At 51.4% G+C, this 16,850-nt stretch overlaps 7 protein-coding genes across 7 annotated transcripts; 4 read left to right on the top strand and 3 right to left on the bottom strand.

The window, feature by feature from the left end:
* The first annotated feature begins 1,010 nt into the window (after nucleotides 1–1,010).
* LOC120901475 (U6 small nuclear RNA (adenine-(43)-N(6))-methyltransferase) lies at nucleotides 1,011–2,900 on the top strand. Its single transcript, XM_040309450.1, has 2 exons — nucleotides 1,011–1,261; nucleotides 1,342–2,900. The coding sequence occupies exons 1-2, from the start codon at nucleotides 1,157–1,159 to the stop codon at nucleotides 2,761–2,763; spliced, it is 1,527 nt and encodes a 508-aa protein (XP_040165384.1). The 5' UTR covers nucleotides 1,011–1,156; the 3' UTR covers nucleotides 2,764–2,900.
* LOC120901473 (exportin-5) lies at nucleotides 2,893–9,203 on the bottom strand. The gene is made up of 6 exons (XM_040309449.1): nucleotides 9,027–9,203; nucleotides 8,374–8,658; nucleotides 5,589–8,272; nucleotides 5,126–5,492; nucleotides 4,879–5,047; nucleotides 2,893–4,785 (listed from the first exon to the last, which is right to left on the bottom strand). Exons 2-6 carry the CDS (start codon nucleotides 8,490–8,492, stop codon nucleotides 4,423–4,425), a joined length of 3,702 nt encoding a protein of 1,233 aa, XP_040165383.1. The 5' UTR covers nucleotides 8,493–8,658; nucleotides 9,027–9,203; the 3' UTR covers nucleotides 2,893–4,422.
* Nucleotides 9,204–9,508: 305 nt separating this feature from the next.
* On the top strand, nucleotides 9,509–10,725 carry LOC120903358 (nucleoporin Nup37). Its single transcript, XM_040312752.1, has 2 exons — nucleotides 9,509–9,760; nucleotides 9,832–10,725. Exons 1-2 carry the CDS (start codon nucleotides 9,614–9,616, stop codon nucleotides 10,645–10,647), a joined length of 963 nt encoding a protein of 320 aa, XP_040168686.1. The 5' UTR covers nucleotides 9,509–9,613; the 3' UTR covers nucleotides 10,648–10,725.
* Nucleotides 10,726–10,800: 75 nt separating this feature from the next.
* On the top strand, nucleotides 10,801–11,920 carry LOC120903360 (28S ribosomal protein S2, mitochondrial). Its single transcript, XM_040312755.1, has 3 exons — nucleotides 10,801–10,987; nucleotides 11,059–11,121; nucleotides 11,186–11,920. The coding sequence occupies exons 1-3, from the start codon at nucleotides 10,951–10,953 to the stop codon at nucleotides 11,818–11,820; spliced, it is 735 nt and encodes a 244-aa protein (XP_040168689.1). The 5' UTR covers nucleotides 10,801–10,950; the 3' UTR covers nucleotides 11,821–11,920.
* Nucleotides 11,902–12,984, bottom strand: LOC120903359 (tRNA-splicing endonuclease subunit Sen34). Its single transcript, XM_040312753.1, has 4 exons — nucleotides 12,917–12,984; nucleotides 12,507–12,854; nucleotides 12,330–12,437; nucleotides 11,902–12,264 (listed from the first exon to the last, which is right to left on the bottom strand). Exons 1-4 carry the CDS (start codon nucleotides 12,972–12,974, stop codon nucleotides 11,915–11,917), a joined length of 864 nt encoding a protein of 287 aa, XP_040168687.1. The 5' UTR covers nucleotides 12,975–12,984; the 3' UTR covers nucleotides 11,902–11,914.
* A 269-nt stretch (nucleotides 12,985–13,253) lies between these two features.
* LOC120902907 (RNA-binding protein 28) lies at nucleotides 13,254–15,440 on the top strand. The gene is made up of 2 exons (XM_040311988.1): nucleotides 13,254–13,308; nucleotides 13,399–15,440. The coding sequence occupies exon 2, from the start codon at nucleotides 13,399–13,401 to the stop codon at nucleotides 15,331–15,333; it is 1,935 nt and encodes a 644-aa protein (XP_040167922.1). The 5' UTR covers nucleotides 13,254–13,308; the 3' UTR covers nucleotides 15,334–15,440.
* On the bottom strand, nucleotides 15,425–16,714 carry LOC120902908 (oxysterol-binding protein-related protein 11). Its single transcript, XM_040311989.1, has 2 exons — nucleotides 16,460–16,714; nucleotides 15,425–16,394 (listed from the first exon to the last, which is right to left on the bottom strand). Exons 1-2 carry the CDS (start codon nucleotides 16,542–16,544, stop codon nucleotides 15,835–15,837), a joined length of 645 nt encoding a protein of 214 aa, XP_040167923.1. The 5' UTR covers nucleotides 16,545–16,714; the 3' UTR covers nucleotides 15,425–15,834.
* Between the last annotated feature and the right edge of the window lie 136 nt (nucleotides 16,715–16,850).

The following is a 16,850-nucleotide window of genomic DNA, read 5'->3' as shown; positions in this document are numbered from 1 at the left end:
TGTCGGTACGCACATAGACGATCGAATTTTCGCCGTCTATCGAAGACAGTCATTTTAGCTAGCAGCTAGGGTTGCTTGCAAGCTTGCTTTTGTGGTGTTTTATTTTACTCTACGAATTAAGCACGGTAGTAAAACGGATTCAATAGGAGCCATTTGGATTCGATCGTAGTAATCCGTATGCAATCGTAGCAAATTGGTTCTGTACTTGTTCGGAGCAGCCAGATTCGAAGCCATATTTATTTCGGAGTCGGATCCGGATTAAAAATGTCGGAGTTGGAGTGGATTCACGGCTCCAATCAGGAGCTCCCATCACTAGTCCGTAAATGGCCCGCGTTTGGTGGAGCTTTTTCGCCGGGATTTGCTGTCATTCAAGTTTGGGGAACTGGAGTAGTCATAAAATACAGGCGGTCCCCGAGATACACGGTTATTGGGGACCGAAAACGGCCGCAAAATACCGCGTATCTCGAATTTCCGCGTAAGTCGAATCTCGTGATTTCCAGCCAAAATATCACTAATTTTCGTGCAATATTGCAAGTGGTTCGTGGTTTTAGCCACCAAATTAATTATTTGATATGTTTCTAATGAATTGAACAGTTTTAAACCTTTTCAAATGGTATTTTACATTCGATCAATACGGAAATTATTTGGTATTTCACAATGGATGTGTCAAATCAGTACAATTTGCTCAAAGAACTGTCAAATTTTGAAAACCGCGTATCTCCGAATCCGCGTATAAGAGGTACCGTGTATCTCGGGGACCGCCTGTATAGTTTTTTACCCGTAGGTTTGACACCCTTTGCATGGAATTTTCCTGTTAAAATGTACTAACTAGTGATTATTTATGTGTTTGATGACGGGAAAATATTTTAGATTTAACATGCTATCCCACATTAACGAAAACAGGTGAAATCATCCATTTTTATCGATAGAAAACAGCGATCTGTAAAATTAGAAAATAAAATTCCGCTTTTGAAAACGCCCATAGTGCACACTTTCCAGCACCCGTTCGAGCAGTACGAGCGCACGTTTTTCGAGCTGTCGGGCGTGAAGGCCGCACGGATGTAAACAAACACACATGCCGCTTGCAATTCAAATGCCGCGCAAAACGCCAGCCCGCTTGTCACGAACGCCCCGAGCGGAAAAAGGTCGGTGAAGAATGGCCGTGAACGAATTTATGCACCCGCGAAACCGGTATCGACAGCGGCCAAACTTTCAGCAGCTTGTTAAGCAATACCCCGAGCTGAGCGAAGTGGCGAGTGTGGTAAGTACCTTTTTCCGACGTTCCGGTATGTATCTCCTGCCCTATTACTTCGTCATTCGCAACGTGTGCTTAAATTGCAGGACTTGGCGGGAAAGGTGAGGCTCGACTATCGTAACAAGCGCGCGGTACACCTGCTATCAAAGTGTTTGCTGTTGCGTGATTTCGGCCTCAGGCTGGAGCTACCACCGGACAAGCTGGTGCCGACGCTTCCCCTCCGGCTGAACTACATCCACTGGCTGGAAGATATCGGCACCGTGGCTCGATGGGAGCAGGAGCGGAAGCAACCCGTCCGCGGCATCGACATAGGCTGCGGGGCGTCCTGCATCTATCCGCTGCTGGCGGTGGTACAGTCCAACAAACGCTGGCACATGGTCGCGATCGAAAAGGCGCAGGACAGCGTGGAAAGCGCCAAAGCGAACGTCGCCCGGAACGAGCTGCAAAGCTGCATCGAGGTGAAATCACAAAAGCTAGAAGGAAGTACCATTCTGCTAGACGTGCTAGAGGATTTTCCCAACGAGCGGTTCGACTTCTGCATGTGCAATCCACCGTTCTACGACAGCGGTGCGAAAGAGCTGAAACCGCAGGATCGGACGGGAAAGCGCCGGGAACCGTCGAACGCCAGCACCGGTTCGCTCGAGGAGCTGTGTACGGAGGGAGGAGAGGTTAAGTTTATAGGTCAAATTATAGAGGAAAGTCTGCTGCTGAAGGACCGCATCGCGGTGTACACGACGATGATTGGCCACAAGAAGAGCTACGAGGAGGTATTGCGCATTCTTAAGCACGCTTCCATACACAACGTTACCGCGAGCCGATTTTGTCAGGGCAATACGACCCGCTGGGCTGTGGCGTGGAGCTTCGACGACACGGTTCTGCTATCTCTCGTTCCCAACAGTCACACGGCGAATGGGAATGGGAATGCTCATTCGCCAGGAAAGAAGAAACCCATCGGCAAACCGGTGGCATGCCGAATCTTTGCGCTGGAAGAAATGGACTCAATGCAAGGCGTGCGAAATTACCTCACCGCGCAACTGCGCTCGATCGAGATCGATGTGCGAACGGTGCTAGATTCCAGCAGCAAGGGGGAAGAGATGGTACTCGAGCTTACGGCACGGGAAAACACCTGGTCGCATCAGAGGAGAAAGCGACGTGCCGCCCAGATAACGAGCCCAGACAAGACGCACGTAATTCCATCGCAAAATGGAAATGGTACGGAAGTGTGCCAGGAGAATAATAATTACAAAAAGCGGCCAAGGCTTGAGATGGAACTGAGTGATACCTGTTCCCAGCAAGCGGACGATCGTAAGGATGAACAACCCTTTGTGAGGGCCGCTGTACACATCCAGCAAAAGGACGACGGTTATTATGTAGCGCTACAGTATGTGGCAGGAGTAGCCGGCAAGGATGCTGTTAATCAGATTCTCCAGTACCTAAAAAATACTATTAAAGCGAAACCGATTCCGGATACCACAGAGGACGGTGGTAAAGGAGACACCAAGTGTTGAAGGACCAAGGGACGGAACATGTTGAGCACCTCAAGTGAATTTAATAATGTATAATGAATTGTTGCACTAATTCTTAATGAAATTGGAATGGATTCAAACGAAAACGAAATAAAAACACATAGCATATTGTTACATTACACAGTAATTGTTTCTTACACATTTATATTCCCGGTCGTTTTGACGCAATCAGCGCGGCAATCTGGCTGTAATGTTATAAATATTACATATTCGTATCGATCCGTACGGCCGACACACCCACACACACACACACATTCGCACCTACCAAATAGTAGCTACATTAGGAAACGTGTACCCTTCTCTCGTTCTACTCGTCCGCTCGGGCCCTGCTGTGTAAACATGCGTTCCATCCCCGATCTATTGACCCAATCTAACTTTTGCCTCCTTTCCCTACTGCGTATATCTGATGCAGACGTGTACATAACCCCATATGTTTGATACGAAAAGGGTGGAAAGAAAGAAAACGAAACGAAATGGAAACAAAATGCAACAAGCATTTTAAGCACATTACGGCCCATTGCGAGAACATCCGCCGCGAACACAACACGACGGATTCGGGCAGCCCAACCCCACCGCATCCTACACCATCCATCCGTGCGCGTTACATTCGTTAAGTCGCCTCCACGTGTTCGAGGTGTAGTAACCGGAGAGGACGATTGGTTTTCTTTTCTGTCTTTCTTCCTCGCGTTTTTTCTTAACATTCTATAACCCTTATATCGCGTTCGTATAAAACTATCTAACAATGTCCCCCTCCTCGGACACGCGAATGTTTGCGTTCCGTTCGGTGCCTGCCGTATCAAAAATCGTTTCAAAAACGCAACGCCCTGCTGCGAAGCTGCGACGGCAATTAACAGAGAAATTTAATTTCCACCTTTTTACAGAAAAGCAAAAAGAAAAAAAAAAACAAACAAATAGAGCTATTTTACACCATTCCTTTTGTCGGCGCCGGTGCATAGGCTTCAATACAGGGGTTTCCAGGAGTTGTCATAGATGTGTGATACTCCCTTGACTTTTTCTTATGGGAAGTGAACTTCATGTGATGGAAATTGGACTCTATGACACCCTTATTGGACAGGCTCCTTGGAAATTCGCATTGGATTTGTCCAACAAGGATGCTATAGAATCCAATTCCCACTACATTAAGTTCATTTCACGTAAGAAGGAGCCAATCAAGTGTCCCACAGTTATGAGAACTCTTGGAAAACCCTGTAATAGCGCCGATAGGACAATCCCCACAAAAACGGTAACGATTAACCAAACGATCGATACAACAAGTAGGGGGAGGGAAAATAATAAACAAATGCATTGGCGTAACAATTATCAATCGGTCACGCGTGGATTTACAGGTTTGTATCGTTCGTTTCGTCCCGACCCGACCAAGAACCTCACGCACGCCGTACCACGCGTCGAGAGTTTCATCGTTTTTCGCTCGATTGACTAATAAATAAAAAAAAAAAACCGACCGAAGCTAGCTTAAGCATTAATTCGTAATAAAAAGGTATTCACAAATACGTGCGTCGCGCACACTGGACCTGATCCGACTCCTTCTACACTGAGACTGACTGAACACACGCACACCTCCCTCGCTCTCTACACACCACTCTGGCAACACCCCATCGCGCTTCCTCCTACCATGGCACACTAGCTGCGGTTGGTGAATAAATGCGCCAGTCCCGTTTCCTGGTTGCTTTCGATCAGATTAAATGCGTTCGGGCGATGATTGTTGGGCGGCGGCACGATCGGCTGCAGGTTCAGTATCTTCACCTCCTTCCGACCGTGCTGGCCAATGTTGCGCCCGATAATGTTGGTGGTAATCTTCTTGAACAGGTCCTTCTTGGCCTTGTCGATCTTGTTGCCCTTGGTGCTGCCGGACGATATCTTCTCGTCCAGCTTCTGTATGTCGCCGGCGCTCACGTTCGGGATCTGCTGCAGCACCTCGAGTATGTTCGGGAACTTGGGGCGCAGTATTTCGTACGCTTGCACGCCGAGCGTAATGAGTGACGTCTACGGCACAGGGAATACAAATCATAATCAAATTATTGTCACACAGATGGCACGAGTTTCTAGTGTCGCACAAGGGGAGTTTCATCACCGTACCTGATTCGATTCGTGCTGACCGTGCAGCTGCAGAGCCTTCAACACCGCGATGATAATGTTAGAGGCCAGCGCTTCGGTGATTAACTGTTCCGCTGCTAGGAAACGGATGATTGGACCGCTGAGCAGTGTCGCCTTCAGGCTGGAGTTGCTGTCATTCCACGAAAGTACGCTAAAATGTATGACCAAGCACAATAAACTCAGTTAATTTGAACGTTCATAAGATGGGTCACCCGTGTAGCTTCAATACCTTAGCACCGTCATGACGATCGGGTTGCTGGTGTACTGGTTGCGCAGCAGCTTGCCGCCCAGATCGCTAATCACCTCCGACGTCATGGCCGATTGAGCGGCGCGCGTCAGTGCCTGCGGCGTACCGTCCATACTCTGATCGTCCTGATCCATGCCGCCGGCCATCGTTGCGTCGCTGGTCGAGTTGGCCGTCGGATCGATGGTGCTGCCGACGAGCGCCACCTTCAGCACGTCGATGTACTCGCGGGTCAGCGTACGGTTGAGCATATCCTCCAGCACCTCCTGGGTGTCGTTCACGTCCTCGCCCAGTTCGCCGGATTCGTACAGCGCCGTTATGTAGTGCCAGCGAGCAGTCAGTCTTGTCAGCACTATTATTGAAAATAAATAAAACAACCAAACAAAGAATTATTAAATTGAGAGAATGACTCGTTTGTACAATCAATTCAAACACGGGACACACTTACTGAATGGAACAAAGTGGGCAAAGATTGGCAAAAGGACTGCTTCATGGAACACCGGTGGGCAGGAGTAGATGAATGGCTTCAGGAACACGCGCACGATCGTCCGAAGGCGAAAATCGGGCACATACTCGAGACTCGCAAACACGCTCCCCACGATCGCGTTCGCAATGCCGGGCAGTGCGTACAGATCACGCCCCAGCGACGGTCCGGCCGAACCCATCATGTGGTAACAGTGCTCGAAAATGCCCGCCAGAAACGTTTGCATACGCCCGAACGCGGTCGGGGGCAGCTTTTGCGACGGATCGAGCGGATCCTGCAGCACCGGCGACACGCCGAGCAGCTGCTTTTTCTCGCTCTCCTGCATACCGTTCGCGTTGCGGAACGAGTCGGAGAACGATTGCAGCGCGTCCGGTTTCCACAGCTCGTTGAGGCAGCGCATCAGCGACAGGATGTGCGGTAACAGTGGGACCACGTGCGAGGTGGCCGGATTGCGACAGATCGGATTGCCGGACTCGGTGAGCGCGACCACGAATCCGCCGCGCGAGCAGCGATCGGGATCGTCCGGCCAGGAGCAGCGCTTAATAACGCCCAGCACCAGGTTGAGCGCGTACGTCAGCTGCCGGCGATTGACGTTGTACGGATCCTCGACCGTGGTCGCGAACGGTTCGATCGCCGGCCGGTTCAGCCCCACGTACTCGATGAAGGTGTGCGCGTTTTTCACCACCGGCACCAGCAGCCCGCCCCAGATCGACACCCCATCCCGGATGACTTCCGCCACGAAGCCGCTCTGGCGCTCAAAGTCGCAGAAGTGGTTCGAGATGAGCAGCAGCGCCTCGAGCAGCGTCACCTGCTCCACCTTGCTCAGCCGCTCCGGCTGCACGATCAGGTTTTTCACGCTCGTGTTGATCTGGTCGAAGATGGGCAGCAGCAGCAGCGGGTACTTGTGCGCAATCTTCACCATCAGGGCGGCCGCGTGGCGCCGCAAGTTCTTCACCGCCACCGTGCGCGTGTGCCGCGTTTCGCCCACCTCCTGGAACACGAGCGAGGCGAAAATCTTCTCGAGCACGCGCGGCAACAGCTGCACCCCCGTCATGGCCACACAGTTCGCGGCCGTAATCTGGCAGGAGGACATGCTGAGAAACACGAACAGCGAGGAGATGCAGGACAGCATCACGGACAGGACGAGCGGATCGTTCGACTCCACCTTCAGGCACTCCTCGAGCAGGCGCAGCCCGGCCGAGACGGACGGCCGCTCGGTCACCATCAGGATGCGCGACAGCACACCGTCCAGCGCGTTGGTGAGGGCGTCCCACTCGAGGTAGAGCGGGTCGGTGACGCTGCAGGCGGTGGCACTCCGGTCGCAGGCGGCCGTCTTGGCGAGCATCGCGTTCAGCCAGTGCTCGCAGTACGAGAACGTCACGAGCGGTGCGATCAGCGTGGCCTGGCGAAAGATCTCCAAAAAGTCCGTCCGGCAGCGGAAGAAAAACACCAGCCACTCTTCCTCCGCGTCGTAGTCGAGGCTGGCGAACGTTTGCGGGTGCATCGTGATGCCCGTCCAGCGCCGCACCGGATAGTTCACCTTGATGATTTTCGGCCCAATCACCTCGATCACCTTTGGAATGTACTCGAGCACGAGATGCTCCTTCGAGATTTGCTCGTGCTTCAGCAGCGTCGTCCAGATCAGGGCGGCCGGGTGCGCGAGACTGTAGCTGGCGTGGCGCGTAAAGATCAGCACCGTGCCGAGGAAGGTCGCCAGGCAGTGGGGTTTGATCGGCTGGCACTCCTCCTTGCCCCACAGGGCGGTCAGCTGGGAGGCAAGACCCGTCAGCACCTGGGCGAGCTTTTTCAGAAACAGATAGTACGCCTCCGTCTCGAGCCGCTCGTTCTGGGTGGCCGCCTGGTAGTAGTGCTCGACCGGCGCATCCTCGAACAGCAGCAGCAGCGGTTTGCGGTCCTTCAGCTGGCCGCGCCGGTTCGTAATCTGGCCCAAGCATTCCGCCGCCGGCTGCTGGAACTCGACGTCCGTCAGCAGGATGCACAGGATTTGCAGCAGACGGCCGTTGGCCGCCATGATGTGGTTGATCGAAACCCACTCCACAAAGCCGGTCAGCGTCTGCAGTGCCACCTGCACCACCCGGCTGTGGCCGTGCGCTTTGTGCTCGTCGCCGGCGGTAGTGGCGCTGCGGAACTCGCCCACGTGCAGCTCGATCAGGCGCAGGAAGAAGGTGAAGATCTCCGACATGTTCACGGTGAGCGCCTGGTAGATGTCCTTCCGCCGCTGGTTCGACTCGATCGTCTGCAGCAGCGCCACGTCCTCGACGAGCCGGAGAAACACGAGCAGCACCAGCTCGGTCTGGGCCATGCCCTGCGAGCAGGCGTCGCTCAGCTCGACCAGCAGCGTCGTCCACTGCTGGGGCCACTCGCGCTTGATCATCTCGACGATGATGCGCGACACGCCGTCCTTGATGTGGGCCAGGCTCTGGTCCTGCGCCTCGCCGACGCCGGCCTGCAGCAGCTTCATCGCGTTCTCCTTGATGAATATTTTCTCCTGCTGCGAGATGCTGTTCCAGTTAAACTTGACCGTGTGTTCCATCAGCTGCAGCCCGAAGTGGCGCACGATCGGGGGATAGGCGCCGGTCACCAGCGAAAGACCCGCCTGTGCACACAGTGGTGATATGTCTTTGAAGCTGCCGGAAAGATACGGGATGCACGTTGTAAACGTGAAATTACCACACACGCACACACATACACACACAGACACAGATGCAGACAGGTCAGCCGTACTTACCGTTCACATGCTACGTACGCGTCCATCCTTGCCTGCTGTGTTGCTTCCGGATCCATCGTTATCTTCACGGCACGAGCCAGCTCGTTGGCAAGTTCCACCACATCGTGAGCCATCTCCATTGCGGGCGGGTGGCGCTTGTCGGATCACACACTCCCTTCTGTCGAAGCCGTTCACACTCTTCTCGCTCCCTGCTTTTGCGCTGCAGCCCGACGAGTGGCACAACCTCGACTGCGACTGGATCGAGCACAGGCGAATGGGGGGCCAGGAAGTTTGCCTCTCAGCACACTAGGATTGCATCAAATGAACAAATTAGAACAAACATTGCTCGCAGGACATTTGCGCAGATAGGAGAGGCAAGACAGGGGAAGCAACAATTGTCGCTTGGTGGAGACGGAGGTTAGTTCGCGATAAATGCTACGCCAATGATGCAATGTGGCCGGTAGATGTTGCAAACTAAACCCTCTCCCGCCCAGGTGCATCGCCGAAACCAGACGCGCGCGCACACACACACACACTTCTCGACGGGCCATGCCTTTTCCCCCTGTTGCCTCCGGTGCGGGAACGATGCGCGGCGAGGACAGTGCATGGGGCCCGTGTGTCCGAGTGTCACGGCAGCAGTTTCAATGCACGTTTTCCAGCAAACACAAACTTACCGCACGCGTTTCCCAACTCGGCTGCACCGTCAACAGTTTGTCATTTCCGGCGTGAATTTGGCTGGCTGCTCTCTGCTTTTGGTAGCGTGCCGCAAGCGAAATTGTGTAAAATGCAGTAAGAACAATTTTTGTAAACGCGGTCTCGCGCTGCTAAATGTCTTCTTTCTCTTCTTCTCCGCAAGAATTCTGCTCGATACGCAAACGACATCGCGACGGGCCGCGAGCTCGAACTTCAAACCTGACAGCGACCGCAACCGTTTTGTTGTCGAGCAGAGCGATGCGAAATCTAGCCGGAAAACGATATTTGGTGAACAATTGCTAGTAAATAAACTTAATAAAAAATGGTCGATTATTCTGCGATCTTAAAAAGTGGTTTTCACCGGTTTTTTCTTTCGATTTTTCAGCCACGCCTTGGGCGCATTCGTTCGAGTAGTTCAAGCAACCTTGGGTGGAATTGACAGAGCCGCTCCTGTCAAAAACACCGGCATTGCGCGGAATAGTTGTTTTGCTTGTCTGCTTCCCTCACGCCAAGTGCGTTCAGTTGTTTGGTGAGATTTTTTAGCTTCGCATAATCCGCAGCACTAGCCATGGACACGAAAGGATCGCCCCCAACGCACAGCATCTCGCTGCCGGAGCAAATCATCACGTTCGAACTGTCGTCCTACGAATGGTCACAAAATCTGGTCTGCATCGCGCTGATGGACAAGCTGATCCTTGGCAGTGTGCGCTTTCCGGTAGGCGAATGTTCACTTGTTCACGCCGTTCTGTATCGTGTTTTACTATTCGTTTGTTACTTTTTCTTCAGGAAGAAAGCGAAAATGAGTGCTTCGAGTGGAATCAGCTGAAAGAAATCCACCACAAAAGCCGACCACATTCCGTGGCGTTTGCGCCCGAAACGTCACTCGCCGTCGTGCCGAAGAAGGTGGTATTAGCGAGCGCCGGGTCAGATTATAAAATCCGCATCTTCCAAAGCGACCTTGACCAGAGCGACACCGTGCAGCTGCTGGAGGGCCACAGCTCGTACGTCAACCACGTGAGCTGGGATCCGGACGGGGAGTTTTTGGCCTCGTGCAGCGACGACAACAGTTGCGTGCTGTGGAAGTGCAAGGAGGACTACAGCCAGGGGCCCAGCTTTTTCTTCGGCTCGGCCGTGCAATCGGCCAAATGGCACCCGGAGGAGTCGGGCCATCTGCTGATTGCGGAAAAGTGCGGCGCCATACACCTGTACAAGGTGCATATGAAGACGTCGATGCTGTCGGTCGAAACGGACACGAACCCACTGAGCTACGCGGACTGGAGCCTGGCGAACGCGGCGTACGTTGCAGCGATGGCACGCGGTTGCATCTTCTCTTGGGATCTGAAAAATGCCAGCTGGCCGATCGAGAACAAACCGATGCACGACGAGTGCGGTCATATTGTGAAATTTTCGCCCCACTCGGAGAGCGTTGTGGCCAGCATTGGGCGGCCGAACGCGACGCTGAAGGTTATCCACTTGAAGAACAAACTGCCCCAAATCGAGGCGAAGCTCTTGCTGTACGGAGGGCTCTGTTGGCATTACCAGCTACCGTACGTTGTGGCGGCCTCCGATCGTAAACTTTGCTTCTGGAAGGTTTCGATTTGAAAATGAATAAAATGCATTTTTCTAATTGGAAATAATCGCGACGGTTGTTCTAATAAGCTCGAATGTACTAAAAAGTAACATGGTTTGTGTGAACCTTGCTCAGGGAGGCGTTTCTGTCATTGCATCAAAATAAAAATAAACGTCAATTGTTGTCAATAAACAGCACGCGTACGGAGTTTTGTTCAGCGAGCTGGAAATTATTCGCTTAAAAACTCGTTTCCCACACAGATTTGTTGCATTTTACTTACTAAACTAAACATTAAAGCATCCTACTTCATCGTAGTACATAAATTCCAGCACAAAATGCTTCTGCGTAGGATTGTTGCCGCTGGCAAGCTGAGTAAGAATCCGCAAGACAGCCGTAGTACCGTGCCGGTACATTACATCACGGATTTTTTTGTTTTGTTTTAGATTTATCGCGGTCAATGGCCACAGTCACAATGCCTGAGCAGCAATTGGTAGCGCCTGAAAAAGGTAAGTTCAAGCGAAACCCATCCCCTGTATGTTGTCTAATCACTCTGCGTACATTTTGCGCCAGGTTCCGACGTGCTAAGCCATCCGGACTACTTCGGCGTGCACAAGCTGTTCACCGTGGAAGATTTGTTCAAGGCACGGGTCCATTTCGGCCACAAGGAGGGCACACTGAACGACAACATGAAGGGATACCTGTACGGTAGCCGGCTGGGGCATTGCATTATCGATCTGGATAAGACGGTGGATTATTTGCGCGCGGCGCTAAACGTTGCCGCCCACATTGCGTACCGGGACGGGATCATACTGTTCTTCAATCGAAACGCACTGAACGCGCACAGGGTGGAGCAAACGGCGAAGGAGTGCGGGGAGTTCGCCCACACGCGCTACTGGCGGGGCGGTGTGTTCACCAACGCTAAGGTGCAGTTCGGGGCGGTCACCCGGCTGCCGGATTTGTGCATATTTTTCAACACCATGAACAACGTGCTGGACATGCATACGGCCGTGCGCGATGCGGCCAAGATGAATATTCCGACGATCGGCATCGTCGATACGAACTGCAATCCCAACCTAATCACTTACCCGGTGCCCGGCAATGACGATAGCCCGGCCGCGATCGAGCTGTACTGCAAGCTGTTCAAGAATGCCATCCTTCTGGGGAAGGAGAAACGAAAGGCTCATCTCGCAAGTGAAGCACAGTGAGACGGTAGCGGCGGGGGTAGGTGTTTGTTGTAACGCGATTATTTAGAGTAAAAACGTATTTAGACTCGGTAAAACAAACCGTCCCAATTGCTTCTCAAAACGTGTCTCCTTTATTCGTAACGTTACCTTCCCATTCGAGGGTTTCAAAGTGCACCTCGTCGCTCGACTCGTCAACGTAGGCGATAACGCACAGCTTATTCACTACCACCGATAGTCGACAGATCCGGATCAGGTACTTTGCGTCTAGCTTTCTAGAAACGCCTCCCGCCAGCACGTGTACCGTGTGTGACGCGTGGAAACACATCGGATCGCCTGGATACAGCAGAAAGTCGCATCCGAATGCATCTCCCGTTGTGATGAAGCCTCCCTGTTGCCAGAGCGATTTAAAGACGCGATACTTTATATCCTCTTGGGCGCTCAAGGCGATCGAGCATTCGGAAAATTCTTTAAAAGGAGAAAATGTAAATAAAATCGTCCCGCTGGTTCGTGACAATGGGCACAACGCTTACCAAGTGTGAGAGGGTACTTTAATGGAATCTGTACCATTTGATCGAACTTTTCCTGCATTATCCTTTCCTTTTCTTGGTCGAGCAGCTGCTCAGGATCGAGATGGATATCTACAAATATTAAAAAAAAACCTCATCACCGAATGGTCATAACTAAAAGGGTTTGTCTTACTTGTATACCTTCTTCTTTTACTCCCGACTTCAATAGCTTCCGGCGCTTGCCTTCAATGATTCTTGGCATGTGTTTTCGAAACGCTTCAAGCCTTTTCTCGACCACGGGCATATGCATTTCTTGCTTCTGTTGCTCAACCATCGCGCCATACTGCTGCGACTGATCGTCGGAAGGAACCCGTTGTAAAGCGCCAGTTTTATCCACCAAAGTTATTATTTCCTTGTCTAGAAGCAGCTTCACTTCATACGCCGATAGAGCGACCGGCATTCCTTGTTGGTTCACATTTCTTGGGTGGGAGACGGGAACGCCAATTAGATTGCCAACTATTCGATATTCGAACCGGAGCTTCAGATAGTCTAAAATGGACGGTGGAACGATTATTAGCTGAGGGTTAGTGGGAATAATCGCAAAATGTTACCTTCGGCATTGAAAATGAACCCTCGTCCGTGCATAAAGTTTACTACGATCCGGCTCATGCTGAATGTGTTTGGGCAATGCTGTTTATTTACATTTGGGTGCAAGGTAATAAGGAAAGGTGTGACGAGGAAAACTTGAGACATGATTATAAAAGAAAAATATTCCGTTTATATTGGTTATTTAAAACGAAAGCAGCAGTTTTTAATGCTAAACTTACACAATGAATTGAAAATTTTCTTTTTATTTTGAAAATTGTTTTTAGTACAAACAGCCAAAATTATCTTTCATCCATGAACCTTGTGTAAATCGGCCGGTGATTTGACAGTTCCGAGGGATAAACAAAACCTCTCACTCACAACGTGTTTTCTGATCTGGTGCTCGTGCGAGGAAAACGTGCGTTTCTGTTCAGTTTTTCGTATCTCGAAGGCATAATCGTAATTTGTTTTCATTTCCTTCTCAACCCAAACTGTCGGATCCTTTCAGATGGCTCTAGCACAGGCCCACAAGGCCAAAAAATTCAGCATAAATGAATTACGCAGACGAAGCCGCTCGTACTTTCACCGGCAATGCCGCATCATCGTGCGAAACCTTTCATACAAAATCACCGAAAAGAAGCTGCGCAAGGAATTCGAACGGTTCGGCAAACTGGAGGAAGTGAATATCCTTAAGCGGGAGGATGGCAAGATGGTCGGTTGTGCGTTTCTGCAGTTTTCCCAGCGAGAAGAGTCGGATAAAGCGATCGACGAGATGGACGGGCATGTTTACATGGGAAGAAAGATAGGGGTGCAGTATGCAAAGGATAAATCGGACTATTCCAGGGTGAAGCAGGAGAAAATCAAAGAGGAAGATGCTATTAAACTCGAAGACGATGAAGATGTTGAAATCAAGGAGGAGAAGGATGAGGATGGCGACGAGGAAGACGATGCTGAGGACGACGAGGAGGACGACGAAATGGACGATGAGGATGATGATGAAGATGACGATGGGAATGACGAGGAATTCGATGATGATGAGGAAGATGAGGAAGATTTCGATGATGAAGAGGATGAAGACGAGGAAGATGAAGACAAAAAGCCATCAAAGCTGCTGAAAGCTAAGATTAAACAGGAGAAACGCAATGAAGTGGAAGAAGGCCGCGAAGTGTTCGTAAAGAACCTTCCCTACGATGTGGAAGCGAACGAACTGAAGGAGATCATGTCCCAGTTTGGCATAGTGGAGAAGGTGTTGATCAACCGGGAACGTATATCGGGCCACTCGAAGGGTACGGCGTTTGTAATCTTTAAGCTGAAAGACTCGGCACAGCTAAGCTGCCGACAAAGTCTGAAGCTGAAGGTGCACGATCAGTACGTCGAAATCATGCCCGCGCTGCGCAAGAAGGACATCCTGGATCGGGAGAAGGCAAAGCAGGAGAAGCGTGCGAAAGATTCGCGCAATCTGTACCTTCTGAAGGAAGGCCTGATAATGGCCGGTTCGCCGGCGGCGAAGGGCGTCTCACAGTCCGATATGTCGCAACGGTTGCGCCTGGAACAGCGCAGCAATGAAATCCTCAAGAACTTCAACCGGTTCGTCGCACGCGACCGGCTAACCATTCACAACATCCCGCAAAGCTACACGAACGAAGATCTGCGCAAGATGATCATCAACTTCACCTCCTACAGGCCCCGCGAGTGTCGCGTGATGCGAGACAACCGTCCATCGTTTGGCAGTGCGGCGGGACGGTCGCGCGGCTATGGGTTCGTTTCGTTTCCAAAGCACGAAATAGCGCTGGACGTGCTGCGGAAGCTCAACAACAACCCGTCAGTGTTCGGCAAGAACAGTCGGCCGATCGTGTCGTTCAGCATCGAGGACCGAAACGTGTACAACATACGGCAAAAGCGGTTGGAAAAATCGCGCGCAAACAATCCTACCTACCAGAAGAAGATACAGGAGCTGCAGGAGAAGAAGGCGAAACGGTCGCAGAGCAGAAAGGAAACGAAGCGGCAAACGCTGGAAAAGCTGGCCGTGGCGCCGACTGCCCTGCTGCAAAAGCTGAATCCGAACGCGAAACCGGTCGCGCTGGTACCGAAGAAGAAGCAGCGCAAGCGCGACCTCGAACAGATGGTGACGCCGTTCTCGGGCGAGCTGTCGAAGGAGGGGAAAGCGGGGCTGCGCTCGAACCGCAAGATTACGTACCAGGCCGATGCGCACCTGCAGCGCATCAAGGAGGAGCGCAAGGAGGGCAAGAAATTGCGGCGCAAGCAGGAGGCAGCGCGTAATCGCATTGCGAAGCAGGGCAATAAGAGGGTGAAGCAGAAAATGAACGTAAATGAGCTGAAGAAGGAAGACGCCTTCTTTAACGAGGCCATCGGCAAGTACAAAAATATGATCAGCCAGGCGACGAAACAGCCGGTACGCAAGAAGAAATGGTACAGCGAGTGAGTGAAGATGGTGTTTCGTGGCATATCGGTTCATACGTTTATTTTGTATCGTATATAAGTAACAAAGTGGATAATAAATGAGAAACAGCACATTTGTTGTCTACCACACATTTAAACGAGGGCTTTATTTTACACTTGGAACTGTTTAGTTATCAAGCAACTACATCCTACGGGAATGTAGGACTATAACGATTATAGAAGCGTAGCGTCTCGATCCATTTCTATCTCATTTTGGCTAAATACATCAATATTCGAGGACACGACTATATAGTAAATAATGATAATTGTTAAACAACTCACTCCATCCACACGCACAGTTGAAAGGACGTTTATGAATGCTAAAGGAAAGGCATGCGAGGAAATTATCCAGCTAATGATGTTCGTTTCCCCCTCCGAGAACATGAGATTTTCCGAACGCTCTGACGCTGCAACGGACTCCTACCTTCACGCTTCAGTAAGAGCTTCTGTTGCATCCGTCGCGCGACATCGGGCGCCTGTGGGGCTAGAAGCTTTGCTCGAGGCGCGGATCGGGCACCAGCTCCTGGTGCCTTTGCAGCAGCCCCAAACACTGCAGCAAACAGTGCGTGCTGGCAGCGGACAGTGCCTTCACCATCAGCAGATCCGGATCGGTGTTCGAGAGCGGACCGGCCAAATTCTCGATCGCCCGGGCCAGCGCAGCATTGCTGAGCTCCGTCTGCTGCAGCTGCTGCCTGGCCGCACCGAACGCATCGTGCGCGGCCAGCTGATCACGCGGCGGCAGTGCCGTACCGGTGGAGTTCGAATGACTCTCCACGACGGCCCGCAACCCGTCGACCCACTCCTGGCGAGCGCGTGCGTCAACCGCGCGCAGTTTCAGCATGTCGCCCGAGGCGCAATTCACGGTGAACGTTTTCGAATCTTCATCGCTCGGACAGATCACCGCTCCGGCTAGATGAACTTGGCCGCGGGGCGTACTGCCGACGATGTGGGACGAGGAGCTCGAGTCTTCCCCGGCCGGTTCGCACAGGTAGTAGCTGAGCAGGCCGCCCTGCGCATCGACACTAAACCAACGATACTGCCAGCCTGCAAGGAGCGGGATTAGCTTCGGTTAAATGTTGGGACGAGGGAAATGCAAACAATTTTGTTACCTTTCATCACGTTGGTGTACTTGTACAGCTGACCGCTGAGTTGCTGCCGATTCATGCTCAACACCTTGTTTAGATTAGACTCCATGTTTGCAGAAACGCACTCTCGGGAGCTGCTTGCGTTATGTGGTGGCAATTCAAAATAACTAAAATGATCGCTTATTCTTGGGCGTTCAGGAAAAGCCAAATTTTCTAGATTTTCTACGAAGAGTTTACAAATAATCAGCAAACATTGGCCCCAAATGACAGTTCGGCACAAGGTTGTTCAATAACAGAGCAAGCTGTACCGATTGTGCTGTTTATTTAATTGGATTTTGTTTTTGCATATTTTCCATTCATTTTAAGTTCTTTAAATCGTAGAAAACATTATTAAAAAAAACTTATGAAAAATTCA

The sequence above is a fragment of the Anopheles arabiensis genome, chromosome 3 (assembly GCF_016920715.1).
Source record: "Anopheles arabiensis isolate DONGOLA chromosome 3, AaraD3, whole genome shotgun sequence".
NCBI classification, from domain to species: domain Eukaryota; kingdom Metazoa; phylum Arthropoda; class Insecta; order Diptera; family Culicidae; genus Anopheles; species Anopheles arabiensis.
This window is presented reverse-complemented; position numbering and strand designations above follow the sequence as displayed.